Raw genomic sequence first — 13,307 nt, 5'->3', positions numbered from 1 at the left:
CCGGTCAGCTTTCATGTCCTCTGATTCTGGCTGGTTTGGCCCTGGCTCTCCTGGGAGAGATGGCTCTCCCTGTATGTGTGCTTCAAACTACTTGTGTCTCTTGCTCGAAGGTCACTATTTTTCTCTAGCTCAAGAATGTTGTTCCCTCCTCATTAACATTCCCCTCTTTCCATCTTGTCTTCCTGGTGGCTCAGTGGCAAAGAATCTGCCTGCCAATGCAGGAGATGTGGGCTCCATTCTTGGGTCAGGAAGATCCCCTGAGGAGGAAATGACAGCCTACCCCAGTATTCTTGCCTGGAAAATTCCATGGACAGAGGAGCCCAGTGGGCTACAGTCTATGGGGCTACAAAAGTCTGACATAACTGAGAACACTTGCTTCCCGTCTCTGCAGACCCATGGTTGTAACAACCTTGCAGCTGCTAGCCCATGATTCCTGTGCCCTGTCTTGCAACTCTCTTACTCTTGTAACCAAATCCTCCTTGAATTATCTTAATTTATATAATCTGTTTCCTACTGGACCCAGACTAGTATATTCTTGTGTAAACTTTTGAAATCAAACCATTACATCCACCAATAATTGTTTCCACAGAATTGATTCTTAGAAGAAGATTTTATGCCAAAGAAATACACCTTTAAAGCTTTTGATAAGTATACTTCAAAACCGAGCAGCATATGAATACTCTTTTTCCTAAACCCCTGTCAACCCTGGATATTTCCGTCATAAAAAGATTTTCAGTTTGATTGGTAGAAAATAATATTTCATTGTTGTTTAAATTTCTTTTATTACCACTCAGGTTAATTCCCTACCCCAGTTCCTCAACCATACATATATCTCATGTTCTTTTTTTTTCTTCTTTTATGACTTGCCTGTCTATACCTTTTGCCAATTTTTTAAACTGGGCAGCTCATATTTTTCCTATTGATTTGTAAGAGCTCTTTATACATAAGAGGAATACTTTTTTCCTGTCATATATATTTTAAATAGCATTTTGTTTTTGCCTTTTACTACTTATCATATTTTTGGAAATGTAGAATTTTAAATGGTAAAGTGCCAACCTTTACTGCACAGTCTCAAGATTTAAGATCAATGGCCACCTATTTTTTATAACATTGATATGACATTCACTCACACAAAGCCATATACTCTTATTTAAAGATCTATGTCTATGTTTTGGGCTGGAGGCATATGTCCAAAACAATATCTCACGCTTCTTTATACTTCTCATAGTGCTAGAATAATGATAATAACTTAAAACCTATTGTAGGAGATTAATTAAAAAAAAAACACAGCAGAAAGGTCATAGGAGAAGTATGATTTTAGCATATTATTTTATTTCTTTGAACTTGTGAAAATAAAGGCAATAGTTTGTTCTCTGATATTGTTTTGTTTTAGGGAGAGACTGAGTTCATGGAGAGTAAGGTAATATGTAGATTATATAGAATGAAATGCAATAAACAAAGATAAGATATTACAAGTAGTTATTACTTTTTAAAAAAAGGATGAGTAGGTATGTGAATTTTTAAATCACAAAGTTTACCCAGGTTTTATATAGGGAATATAATTGATTGTTGCTACCGTTAGTAGTTAGAATAGGAAACAGGAGTCCAAAATGGCAATGGCTAAAAGACAAGGAAGGGAAAAAGCCCATGAAAATAGAACAAAGGAAGGTCCGAGGACAGGAGTGAGGACCTCAGGTAGTACAAACAGCACTCTTGGCTCGTCCAATTTACATAGGGCTGGCCCGGGGGGAGGAAAAAACATATAAAAAGAGGAGCCAAAGGGCCAGGTTTCTCTCTCTCTTCTTGCGCTCACACGCTCCCCCACCACTTTCTTTTGTTCGTATCTTTGGGTTGGCATGCCCTCACACCTTGAGGATGGATTTTCCTGCTATTTTCTAAATAAAATAGAGCTGTAATATGGAGCTGTAACACTGATCTGTCTAAAAGCTATACCACAGTCTGTTCTGATACCTGAGAGCTATAACATGGTGTGTTCAAGACCCAAGAGCTGAGGGCTTTAATGTCCATCACTTCAAATCTTTGTTGTGATGAGAATACACTCGCCTGACACTACCCTTTCCTGCCTGGATTACCATAATGACTCCCTAAGTGGTCTCTCTCATTTTAATATTCCTGTCTCTTCTAGTTTATCCTTCACATAGCAGCCAGAACCATTTTTTAAGAAAGTGTAAATTTGATTGTGTCCTCCACTGCTCTCAATTTTCCATGTCTTCCCATTGTACATAGAACAAATCCAAAGTTTCTAACGCGGACCACATGGCCCATGATCTGAGTCCTGCAGGCCTCCCTGACCTCATTTCCTCCCTTTGTTCACTAACTCCACCCGCACTGACTTCCTTGCTCCTCCTTAAGCATGCCAAAAGGCTTTTCATTGCCTGTCCCTGCTGCCCAGAATGATGTCTTCAGCTATTTGCTGAAGTAGAACTGTGTAGAACTGTGGAGGCTAGCAGATAATGATGAACACCTGTGGTGTTGCTGGGTACAGACTGGATCTCAGCAGCTATATGATTGCCCTGATCTCTGAGAGCTGTATTCCTGGAAAGTGATGTGGTACTTTTTTTGAGGCAGGCAAAAGGCGGCCATGTACCAAAAAAGATCTACTTGGGCTCCAGGTGCTCATCTTAGGTGCTATTTGTAGCAGTTGTTGGGAAAGAGAAATATCTGGAGAACCTGGGGCCCATGGGAAGCTGCAGCCTGTTCTTCTAGGGCAGGAGAAGGAAGAAGAAACTATGAGTTTTATGGAAGATTGAAATATGGAAAGCCTCATGCACTGGGACAAAGCTATGCCAGTCTTAGCCAGCTCACTGCTAGCTAACCATGGATAAATCTTATTGGATAATTCCGACTCATCTTTACATAGTCTCAGTTAAGTGTCACTTGCTTAGACAGGCCTTCTGAGAGCACCCCTGTGACTTCATATACCCTCTGGGCCTACTGTATTTTTCCTTATTGCGCTATCTTCATTTGAACGCTTACTGTTATATGTTTGTTGTGTGTCTTCTGTCACTAGAACTTTAGGTACTCTGCTGGGTCCCCAAGGCTTGGCACTCAGCAGGTACTCAATTAATATTTGTTAATTGAAAAGATGCTGATTCCATACATGCATTACTTTCTAAAACCATTAACACTAAAAAATTTCAAGAAACTCAGAAATATTGGCCTTCCCTGGTGATCCAGTGGTTAGGAATCTGTCTGCCAATTTAGGGGTCACAGGTTAGATCCCTGGTCCTGGAAGATTCCACATGCCCTGGGGCAACTGAACCCATGTGCCACAACTACTGAAGCCCACACGCCCTGGAGCATGTGCTCTTCAACAAAAGAAGTCACCTCAGTGAGAAAGCCATGCATCACAGCTAGGGAATAGCTCCTGCTCACCTCAACTAGAAAGCCCATGCACAGCAGCAAAGAGCAGCCAAAAATAAATAACGAATTTAAAAAAAGAAACTCAAAATATTGTATTCATATGAAGGTAGTTAGAAGGTAGTTAGGTAGTTAGAATAGGAAACAGGAGTCCAAAATGGCAGTGGCTAAAAGACAAGGAAGGGAAAAGCCCGTGAAAATAGAACAAAGGAAGGTCCGAGGACAGGAGTGGGGACCTCAGGTAGAACAAACAGCATTCTTGGCTCGTCCAATTTACATAGGGCGGGCCCGGGGGGAGGAAAAAACATATAAAAAGAGGAGCCAAAGGGCCAGGTTTCTCAAAATGACAGAATATGGGCTCCAGGAGAGTCATGTGGAAAAACATCAGAATTTTGTATTTATTGACTCTAAATATCAATATATGTGATACACGGTTGCGAGTATTTGTTGCTTCCCTCAGAGCTCAGTCAGTGAAGAATCTGCCTGCAATGCAGGAGATCCAAGTTCAATTCCTGGGTCAGGAAGATCCCATGGAGAAGGAAATGGCAACCCACTCTAGTATTCTTGCCTGGAGAATCCCATGGACAGAGGAGCCTAGCAGGCTACAGTCCATGGGGTCTCAAGAGTCAAATACGACTTAGTGACTAAACCACCCATAAAGGAGTCAGCTTCCCCTGTGCTTAACAATTCTATACCAACAGCAGTGTAACTAGGGAATAAAATGCTCTGGGTCACTGATTCTTGGCACTGGAAGGAACTATAGAGGCCAACTGTATTCATTGGAAGCATCTCTACTCACAGGAGTTTCTTGAAAGGAACCCAATTTCTGTTTTATTTAACAACTCAATTCCCAGGTTCTATAAATGTTCCCCTAGGCCAGACCTCACACCCTGGAGATTCCATAATGCCACCCTTTTAGTGCCTGCACCTTCAGTGTGCCAGGATGACGCACAGAACCCCCTGGTGACAGGTCTAGTTCTGAGTATGATGCCCACCCCCACCGCCACATTCCTCTATCTGGACACCTTTGGTTCATGCTGAGCTTATTAAACACAAGTGTACTGGGGGAGCCTTCCATTTTATCTTCCACTCTACTTCTGGTCATCAAATATATGTGGGTTTTCCCCAAACCAAGCAATTCTTTGACATTACTTGAGTGTCCTACATTCCAATTCCATTCTGACACTATCTACCTGGAATTGGCAAAGACCCCACAGGTTAAGGTCTCAGTCACACAAGACTGCCCTACTTCCTTCAGGTGTCAGGCACAAGTCCAGGCTGTTATCTGTATCTCTGACAGGCTAGCTATAAATCAGAGTTCCCACAATTTCCTTCTCAGGCTTGATTAATTTACAAGAGTGTCTCACAGAACTTAGGCAAACCATTTACTCATTAGATGATGTTGTTGTTCAGCTGCTAAGTTGTGTCCAACTCTTTGCAATTTCATGGACTGCAACACCCAGGCTTCCCTGTCTTTCACTATTTCCCGGATAGTTTGCTCAAACTCATGTCCATTGAGTCAGTGATGCCATCCTCTGTTGTCCCCTTCTCCTCCTGTTCTCAATCTTTCCCAGCATTGTTTTTTTTTTTTTTTTTCCAGTGAGTTTGCTCTTTGCATCAGGTGGCCAAAGTATTGGAGCTTCAGCTTCAGCATCAGTTCCTCCAATGAATATTTAGGGTTGATTTCCTTTAGGATGGATTGTTTTAATCTCCTTGCTATCCAAGGGATTCTCAAGAGTCTTCTCCAGTACCGCAATTTGAAACTATCAGTTCTTCAGCTCTCAGTCTTCTTTATGGTCCAATTCTTACATTCACATATGACTACTGGATAAACCATAGGTTTGACTATATGGACCTCTGTTGGCAAAGTGATGTCTCTGCTTTTTAATACACTGTTTAGATTTGTTGCAGCTTTTCTTCCAAGGAGTAAGCATCTTTTAATTATGTGGCTAGAGTCACTAGTTTACTGTTAAAGAATACAACTAAGTGACAGCCAGATGGAAGAGATGCAGAGAGCAAAGTATGTGGGGAAGAGAGTGGAACTCCCATGACTTCTGCAGACATAACACCTCCCAGCACATAGGTGTGTTTAGCAGCCCAGAAGCTCTCTGAACCCCATACTTTTGGGATTTTTAGGAAGTTTCAACATGTAGTTGGGATAAATCTTTCACTCAGCATCCAGCTTCTCTTCCCTTTGGGAGGATAGGGAACAAGTTTGGGCTGAAAGTTTCCAAGCTTTTAATCAATGTGTGGTCTTTCTGGTCACAACCTCCATCCTGAAGCCATCCAGGAGCCCACTGAGAGTATCTTCATTAGAACAAAAGACACCTGATCACTCAGGAAATTCTAAGGACTTTACAAGTTTTGTGTCAGGAAACAGAATCAAAGACCAAATAGTAAAACAAATGATACTTCTAGTGTTCTTATCTCTTAGAAAATTGAGAGAGTTTTAGGAGCTTCCATGCCAGGAACTGGGTGGGATCAGAGACCAGTATGTATTCTTTCTTTAAGAAAATTATCATTATTTTTGGTCATGCCACAAGGCTTGCAGCATCTTAGTTCCCCAACCACAGAGTGAACCCAGGCCCTTGGCATTGAAAGAATGGAGTCCTGACCACTGGACAACCAGGGAATTCCCAGAGCCCAGCATATATTCTATTACTTTGTAGCAAGTAAATCCCAAGCATTTATTGTATATAATCACGTATGTATGCCCTCATCTAAAGAGACTTTGCATATATTTCTGTAGATTTCATCTTGTTGGTTTGAGCTCATTTTCCTGCTATATCTTCCAAGCATTCTACTATTCACCTGCTTACTGAAGTGATTTATCTGTCTTCCTTTAGTTGAGGATTAAAAAATGTTGACTAAGAACTGAGTCACACACAAATCCTCCCAACCTCTCCACCTCCAGCACATTGTGTTTAAATCCATTGTTCAATCACTACCAGGTTGGATTGTCATCTATCTAAATACTGTTCAGTCTAGAAATCCCTACCTATTTCAAAACTTTGTGAGAGAAGTGTTCCTAGTAACTTACTGACTCCCTTCATTTGCACCACAGTAACTTCATCAATAAAGAGAATGGGGCCAGTTTGGCATGCTCTGTTCTTGGTCAAAATGGACTAACCCTCAGTGGTGAAGGCCTTTGTGTTTTGTACTCACATCTAATATATTTAATTCTTTGGCCTGTGATTTTACCAGGGATTGTCTATAAGCTTCAAGTTCCATGATTTCACCAACGTTTATCTCTTTTAAGAAAATGAGAATATTTGTCTCCTATCATCTGGCATATTTTCTCCTGGATCAGCTATCCCATTAATCATCAGGGTTCCATAGTAACAACTTCATGCTATTTTAGCAACATGTGCCTTTAGATATGGATTTAAAGCACTTAGTATTGTCTTTCTGGGCTCCCCAGTTGGTGCTAGTGGTAAAGAATCCTCCTGCATTGCAGGAGCTACAAGAGACTAGGGTTAGATCCCTAGGTTGGGAAGATACCCTGTAGTGGGAGATGGCAACCCACTCCAGTATTCTTGCCTGGAGAATCCCATGGACAGAGGAGCCTGACAGGCTACAGTACATGGGGTCGCAAGAGTTGGACATGACTTAGCAACTAAACCACCATTGTATTCTAACTCATTTATTAGGCTTTCAATGTGTACACGACTTTACACTCAGTACTGAGGGTAAGGTTATGCACACAGAATTTACAGTTAAATGGGGGACACAGAAATGCATAGAAAATTGTCATTGAGCACGACAATCCCTAAGGATGCTACAGGGGTCACAGGAGAGGGAAACAGGCAAATCCAGGGCTGGTGGTGGTGACACCTGATTAGATTTGCATTTTAAAAAGATTGTTGTTCAGTTGCTAAATCATGTCCAACTCTTTGGAACTCCATGGACTACAGCATGCCAGACTTCCCCATCCTTCACTATCTCCTGGAATTTGCTCAAACTCATGTCCATTGAGTCGGTGATGCTATCCAACCATTTCATCCTCTGTCACCCCCATCTCCTCCTGCCCTCAGTCTTTTGCAGCATCAGGATCTTTTCCAATGAGATGGCTCTTCGCATCAGGTGGTTAAAGTTTTGGTGCTTCAGCTTCAGCATCAGTCCTTCTGATGAATATTCAGGATTAATTTCCTTTAGGATAGGGTGGTTTGATCTCCTTTCAATCCAAGGGACTCTAGGTGGTTGCTAGCCATACTTAAGAACTGGTCTTCTCAATCTGTAATTCAATCTGTAATGTTGCATAGGCCTCACCTGGGAATTGACAACAATGCACATTCTGACTCAATATGTCTAGAAAGGGGCTGGAGAGCCTGCATTTGTAGCAAGCTCTCAGGTGAGGTTGATGCTGATGGCCCATAGACTACATTTTGAAGACCATGGTTCCAGAGAATGAATCAGAGAATGAGATGAAAGGCGGGGATCAGGATTGGAAGGCTGTTGTAGGGGTCTATGAGGAAAATAATGATGCCACAAACTGAGGGACACCTCAATATATAAACCTATATATTGATCTCCTTGATGAAAAATATGTGTTCTAAGCAGGCATTGATCATTTTCTGTTCATCTCTTGTTAATCACTGTACAGGCTAAACTAAAAAAGGAGTAAATTCCAGGCTTAGTTCTTAATAAGTGGCCTCACTTTAAGTTCACTGAGATCTCAGTTGTCTCACCTCATCTGTAAAATGGGAGACTGGTTGTTATGGTTTAAGTTCTATCCCCTTACCCCGGTTCATATTTTTAAGTCCTAATTTCCAGTATCTCAGAATGTGATCTTATTTGGAAATAGGGTAACTGCAGAAGTAATTAGTGTAGATGAGGCCATGCTAGAATAGTAGGGCTGTCAGCCAACTGACTGGTGTCCTTATGAAAGGAGGAAACCTGTACACAGACACATATTATTTCTCCAAGAAGGAGAGAGACTTGGAACAGCTGGATTCTTCCTGGGCGCGTCAGAATGGGCAAGGCTCTGCAGACACCTTGGCTTCAGCTGTCTAGTCTCCAGAACTGAGAGGCAGCACATTTCTGTTGGTCTAAGCCACCCAGTTTTGGTATGGTCATACAGCAGTCCTAGAAAACCAACAGACTGATTTTGGTTTGTATTTTGAAGATCATATTTATGTCTGACACGCTATCCATCTTTCCACACAACCTGTAAGACATCTGAACTAAATGTGGTTACACATTTGTAAAGCAACTATACTCCAACAAAATTAATTCAAATAAATTAATAAATGTCATTACACAAGAAGATTTCTGTTTTTCCATCCAATATTAATTTGTAATTTTTCTTTTTAATCCAGACTTTTCTTTTAGAGATTTCTTTCTTTTTTGGCTTTTATTTATTTTTCTATGTAGATTTTTTTTTACTAATAGGGTCAATTGATTCAACTCAAAGAAAATACCATCTTGAGACCCGGGCTGAAGGGTGTAGATGTAGCATGATTTAAATGTTTTTTAGAGACAGACTCTGGAACATGCAAAGCATGCTTGTGGTGGGTCTGTCCTTACCTCAGCAACGAGAAGCCTCTTGAAAGTTATTTACTTTTGAACCATACAAGAATATTTTAGGAAAGCTTGTTAACTGTCCTATGTCATTCCAGCAACAGTAACATCAAGTCCATAGAAACAAACAACAAAACTTATCTTAATATTAAAAAATAACAATTATCTTATTGTCTGTCACAGAAGAAACAGAACTGTGTTTTTTATTTCCCAATTAGTGTAACTGATGTAGTGTACTCTTATTTCCAGAATCTAAAATTTAAAGAACAAAGAGAAATAAGGGCACCTTCTTATAAGAAAGATGGAATTTTTCTCTAATTTAAAAGGAAAAGGACCCTTCCTCTCCCCACCGCCTGATTAGGAACATATAAGACTCTGATACCATTGGAAAAAGGAAGGAGTTGGGGATGTTGGGGTTAAACAAACAACCTCAAAGAGGAATGGAATTAGTAGATTAGCAATGTCTTCCAGGTAGAAGGAGAATTGAGCAAAGCATTCCTAGTGATCTTATTTACTTTTCTGGATAATGACGAATTTGTCAAGATCTTGAAATAATCACTTGCTCATCAGTGTCTCAGTTTCTTCATCTACAAAACGGAGATAAACTGGCATAGAATATAAAAGGGATGGCAAGTGTTTCATAGAAAGATATTTGATTTTTTACTTAATGTCATATCTATGGAAACATTTGCTTCAATAATAATGGCAGATCCGTTTATTAAGCATGTGGAATATGATTTCCCTGTAGCTCAAACAGTAAAGAATCTGCCTGTGATGCAGGAGACCTGGGTTCTATCCCTGGGTTGGGAAATTCCTCTGGAGAAGGGAATGGCAATCCACTCCAGTATTCTTGCCTGGAGAATTCCATGGACAGAGGAGCCTGATGGGCTACAGTCCATGGGGTCACAAATAGTCGGACACAACTGAGCAACTGACACACACACATATATACTTCTAGGCACTGGAAAGATGTTTTGCATACTTTTCTCATTTTTTTTTTCTCATAACAACCCTACTAGGTAGATGAGCTTTATCTTCAGTTGATAGCTGTAGAATCTGAGGCTTGAGATGTTAACTCACTTTTTCAATGTCAAAAGGCTAGAAAGGCACTGAGGCAGGATTCAAACTCACATCTCTTAAGTCTGTAAGGATTCCAAATACATGACTCCTGCTGCAAAGCTCACTTCCTGTGCCATGGCAGACATTACTAGTTGACTACAGTACTGACTTGGACACGACTGAAGCGACTTAGCAGCAGCAGCAGCACAGTAGTGACTTTGGGGCACTCACTTTACAATCTCTTAGTACTGATGGTAGGGAGGTAAAGCTCATTTCCTCTCTAAAGCCCATACTCCTTAACAGTAGTCCTAATGGTCTCATCTTCAGGGATTCTGACTTAATAGGTCTTGAACCCCACATCTTTATTTTTAAGGATTCTCCAGGTGATGATAAGGATTCTCCACATGATGATAGCCAGGTTTGGTGTCCACTGCTTTCTGAACCTATGTTCAGTGAGGCTAGATCTTTTAGTTTGTCTATTTGTTTGGTCTGTGGTTTTTGAAAGAGAAGAAAGAGCTAAGGAAATGATTTTAGCAGGGAAAGGCACTTATTGACTACTATTTATGGAATGTCTACTAGAAGAAAGGCAGGTCTAGTATCGTTTTTTTCTTATGTGAACTATCAAAACTCTACAAGGAAGAATTGGTCAAAAAATGAGTGAATTTTAGAGATATGTGAGTGTCCCCCTTCAAATGTGACTGTGATGAGTTTGGAGGAAGAAAGCCCTCTTAGTTATGTTCTTAGAAGCCCCTGCTTACAGGAGTATGGAATTCAAGCAAAAGTAAGTGAAACTCTTAAAATTTATGATTAATTACTAATCCCACTCCTTTAATTCATAACAAATTGACTAACAACCTTCCTCCCTCCCTCTCCCCCCCCCCAAAATTACTACATGTGGTAGATTACAAACTTGATAAGGAGAAGCAGCAATGGTCCATTAATATGTATAAATGGCTCAATGCTTATATTTCCCATCTATCTGGAAAATCAGCTCAAGTAATTAAAGAGCATGGGGAAAACGCATCTTTGTAGGATGAAAAATTCAGGTAAACACTGTGCATAGAAGTTATCAACACTATTTTACTTTTACGGTTGCATCTTAATGACTTAATTTTCCACAGAGAGCATTTTTAAAATGTAAATTTCTAGATTAAGAAAAGCCTAAACTTCATTATCACCCAAGCAAAACATATTTTTCAAAGAGTAAACTTACATTTTTGGCTTCTCCACAAGGTATCGAAAGTGTTTACTTCCAATGATTTTTACCATCATCTCAGGCATCGCATTTGATCCACGGGGAGTCTTCCAAACTGAAGACATAATTCTCCAAACCTCTTCAAGTCCTTGGGGGTGGAAAATAAATAAAACTATTCCTCTGGGTTTTCCACTAGGCAACTGCAACATCCTTGTCAATAATAACAACAATAATAATAGCGAGGCCAAGTCTATTACCTATATTATAATTTCACTCAATGGTTCCAAAAAAAGCATGAGAAAGATATTCTTAATTACTATTATCATTCTTGTCTCACAGTTGAGGGAACAGGCATAATGTAGCTAAGTAACTTTTCCAATATTGAGAGAGTCAGTTCCTAGGCAGGTTGATAGGGAGTCTAGGGGTCCCCAAGGAGAGAGGGGTCTGGAATTATCAAGGAGGAAGAAAGGACAAACTTTTTTCCTACTCTACATTCCTTAGGATTATTTAATAATAATGTATCCTGCCTAAGGACAGTCTTTGGATTCAACCTTCTGTTATCTTAAAATGTTAATTACGGGAGTAGACCTGGTCTTTACAAGGATGTATCTTGCCTGAGGACAGTGTTATCTTAAAATGTAAATTATGGGAGTAGGTCTGATGAGGTCTTTACACCCTCCAGACATTCTTTGGATTATATAATCTCATTGTTAACACTAGCAAGCCGGTACTCTTTCTGCCCCCTTCTGATGCCTATGTCAGAAGCTTTCTCTATCTCCTTTATACTTTAATAAAACTTTATTACACAAAAGCTCTGAGTGATCAAGCCTCGTCTCTGGCCCCGGATTGAATTCTTCTCCTCCGGGGGCCAAGAATCCCGGTGTCTTCACGTGATTCAACAACCTTTCAATATCACATAACAGTAATTAGCAGAATTGGAAATCCCATCTAAGAGGTTTGCAAAACTGGTTGACTGAGCCATTCGGTGATTGTCTTCCTATTCTACAAGTCACCAGATGGGATTCTAATGAGCTCAGAGAAGAAAGTAGGGCTTTACAAGGACATGTGAGGAACTCAAATTCAGTTCTGATGCTCAGTATCTCCATTTATGAAACCAGAAGAATTCCAGTGCTGCCCTCTGGATTTAGTAATAATCCAATGACATCATGCATCTGAAGGAGCAATGTGCATAGAAAAGAGGGATTTTTTGCTCATCTGATTTTTCTACAATGCAGTGAATCTAAAATTGAGACCCTCCACTAATATTCACTGGGAGTTTAATCAGGTCTGCTGCCAGGGGAAACAGAAGTTCTATAAACCTGGTACCAGACTAACCATTCCCTGTTAGAGCCTCTTAGAAATTGAAAGGTCTTTAGAAATCATTTCTTTTTTTTTTTAATGAAGGTTTTTAAACATTAAATTTTGTATTGGGGTATAGATAATTAACAGTGTGATAGTTTCAGGTGAACAGCTGAGGGACTCAACCATACATACACATGTATCCATTCTCCCCCCAGTTCCCCTCCCATCCAGGCTGCCACGCAACAGTGAATAGTCTCCAAAGGCTCTCTTTACAGATTGGGAAACCAAGGCCCAGAGAGGGTGTTAATTGACCAAGGTCACACAGTGATTGACCGCAGGCCTGGTTCCAGTACTTCGGTCTGATAACTAAAGCAGGGTTCTTCCCAAGACCCCAGTTTCACTTAGTGTGTGGTCAGCAATTGGATTTGCTCTGCGAGGTTAGCCCCCCAGATAGATTCTTTGAATCTGTCTGGAAGCTTCAAGGACCAGAACTTGTGATTGTGGAGTCCCCTCCACCCAGGAGCTGCGTGTCACTCCTGAGTCCTTTCCCCTGGACGCTGAGACCCGGCTGCCTTACCGCTCCGGAGGCTCAGGGGTGCGCCTTCAGTGCTTCTCCCCAGGATTAAGACCTGCGGAGGCCTGTGGGGACCAAGGTGGGGCGGGGGCGCCCCCCCCAGGAGTCGGGCCAATCACAGGCCCCGCTCCCGGGCGGAGGCGGCTCCCGCCCCAGGTAGTTAAGGACGCAGAGGGCTGTTGCTGGGCGGGGACCAGAGCTCCTACCTGCCTGAGGCTGTGTGTGCCCAGGGTGTGGCTGTTGACTGGCGAATAGTCTGGATATTCTTTTCAAATC

General features: G+C 41.1%; 1 protein-coding gene across 3 annotated transcripts in view; it reads right to left on the bottom strand.

The window, feature by feature from the left end:
- C6H1orf87 (chromosome 6 C1orf87 homolog) overlaps window positions 1-13,101 on the bottom strand; it is a 95,638-nt gene extending 82,537 nt beyond the window's left edge. For 2 of the 3 annotated variants that reach the window (XM_055585669.1, XM_055585670.1), the window contains exon 1: window positions 11,174-11,395. In XM_055585669.1, the coding sequence (XP_055441644.1) occupies window positions 11,174-11,364 (191 nt within the window). In that variant the 5' untranslated portion in view covers window positions 11,365-11,395. Of the gene's footprint in view, window positions 1-11,173; window positions 11,396-13,034 lie in introns of those variants that run through there. The other variant, XM_055585668.1, reaches the window with a different exon arrangement.
- Between the last annotated feature and the right edge of the window lie 206 nt (window positions 13,102-13,307).

The sequence above is a fragment of the Bubalus kerabau genome, chromosome 6 (genome assembly GCF_029407905.1).
Source record: "Bubalus kerabau isolate K-KA32 ecotype Philippines breed swamp buffalo chromosome 6, PCC_UOA_SB_1v2, whole genome shotgun sequence".
Classification (NCBI taxonomy): Eukaryota; Metazoa; Chordata; class Mammalia; order Artiodactyla; family Bovidae; genus Bubalus; species Bubalus kerabau.
This window is presented reverse-complemented; position numbering and strand designations above follow the sequence as displayed.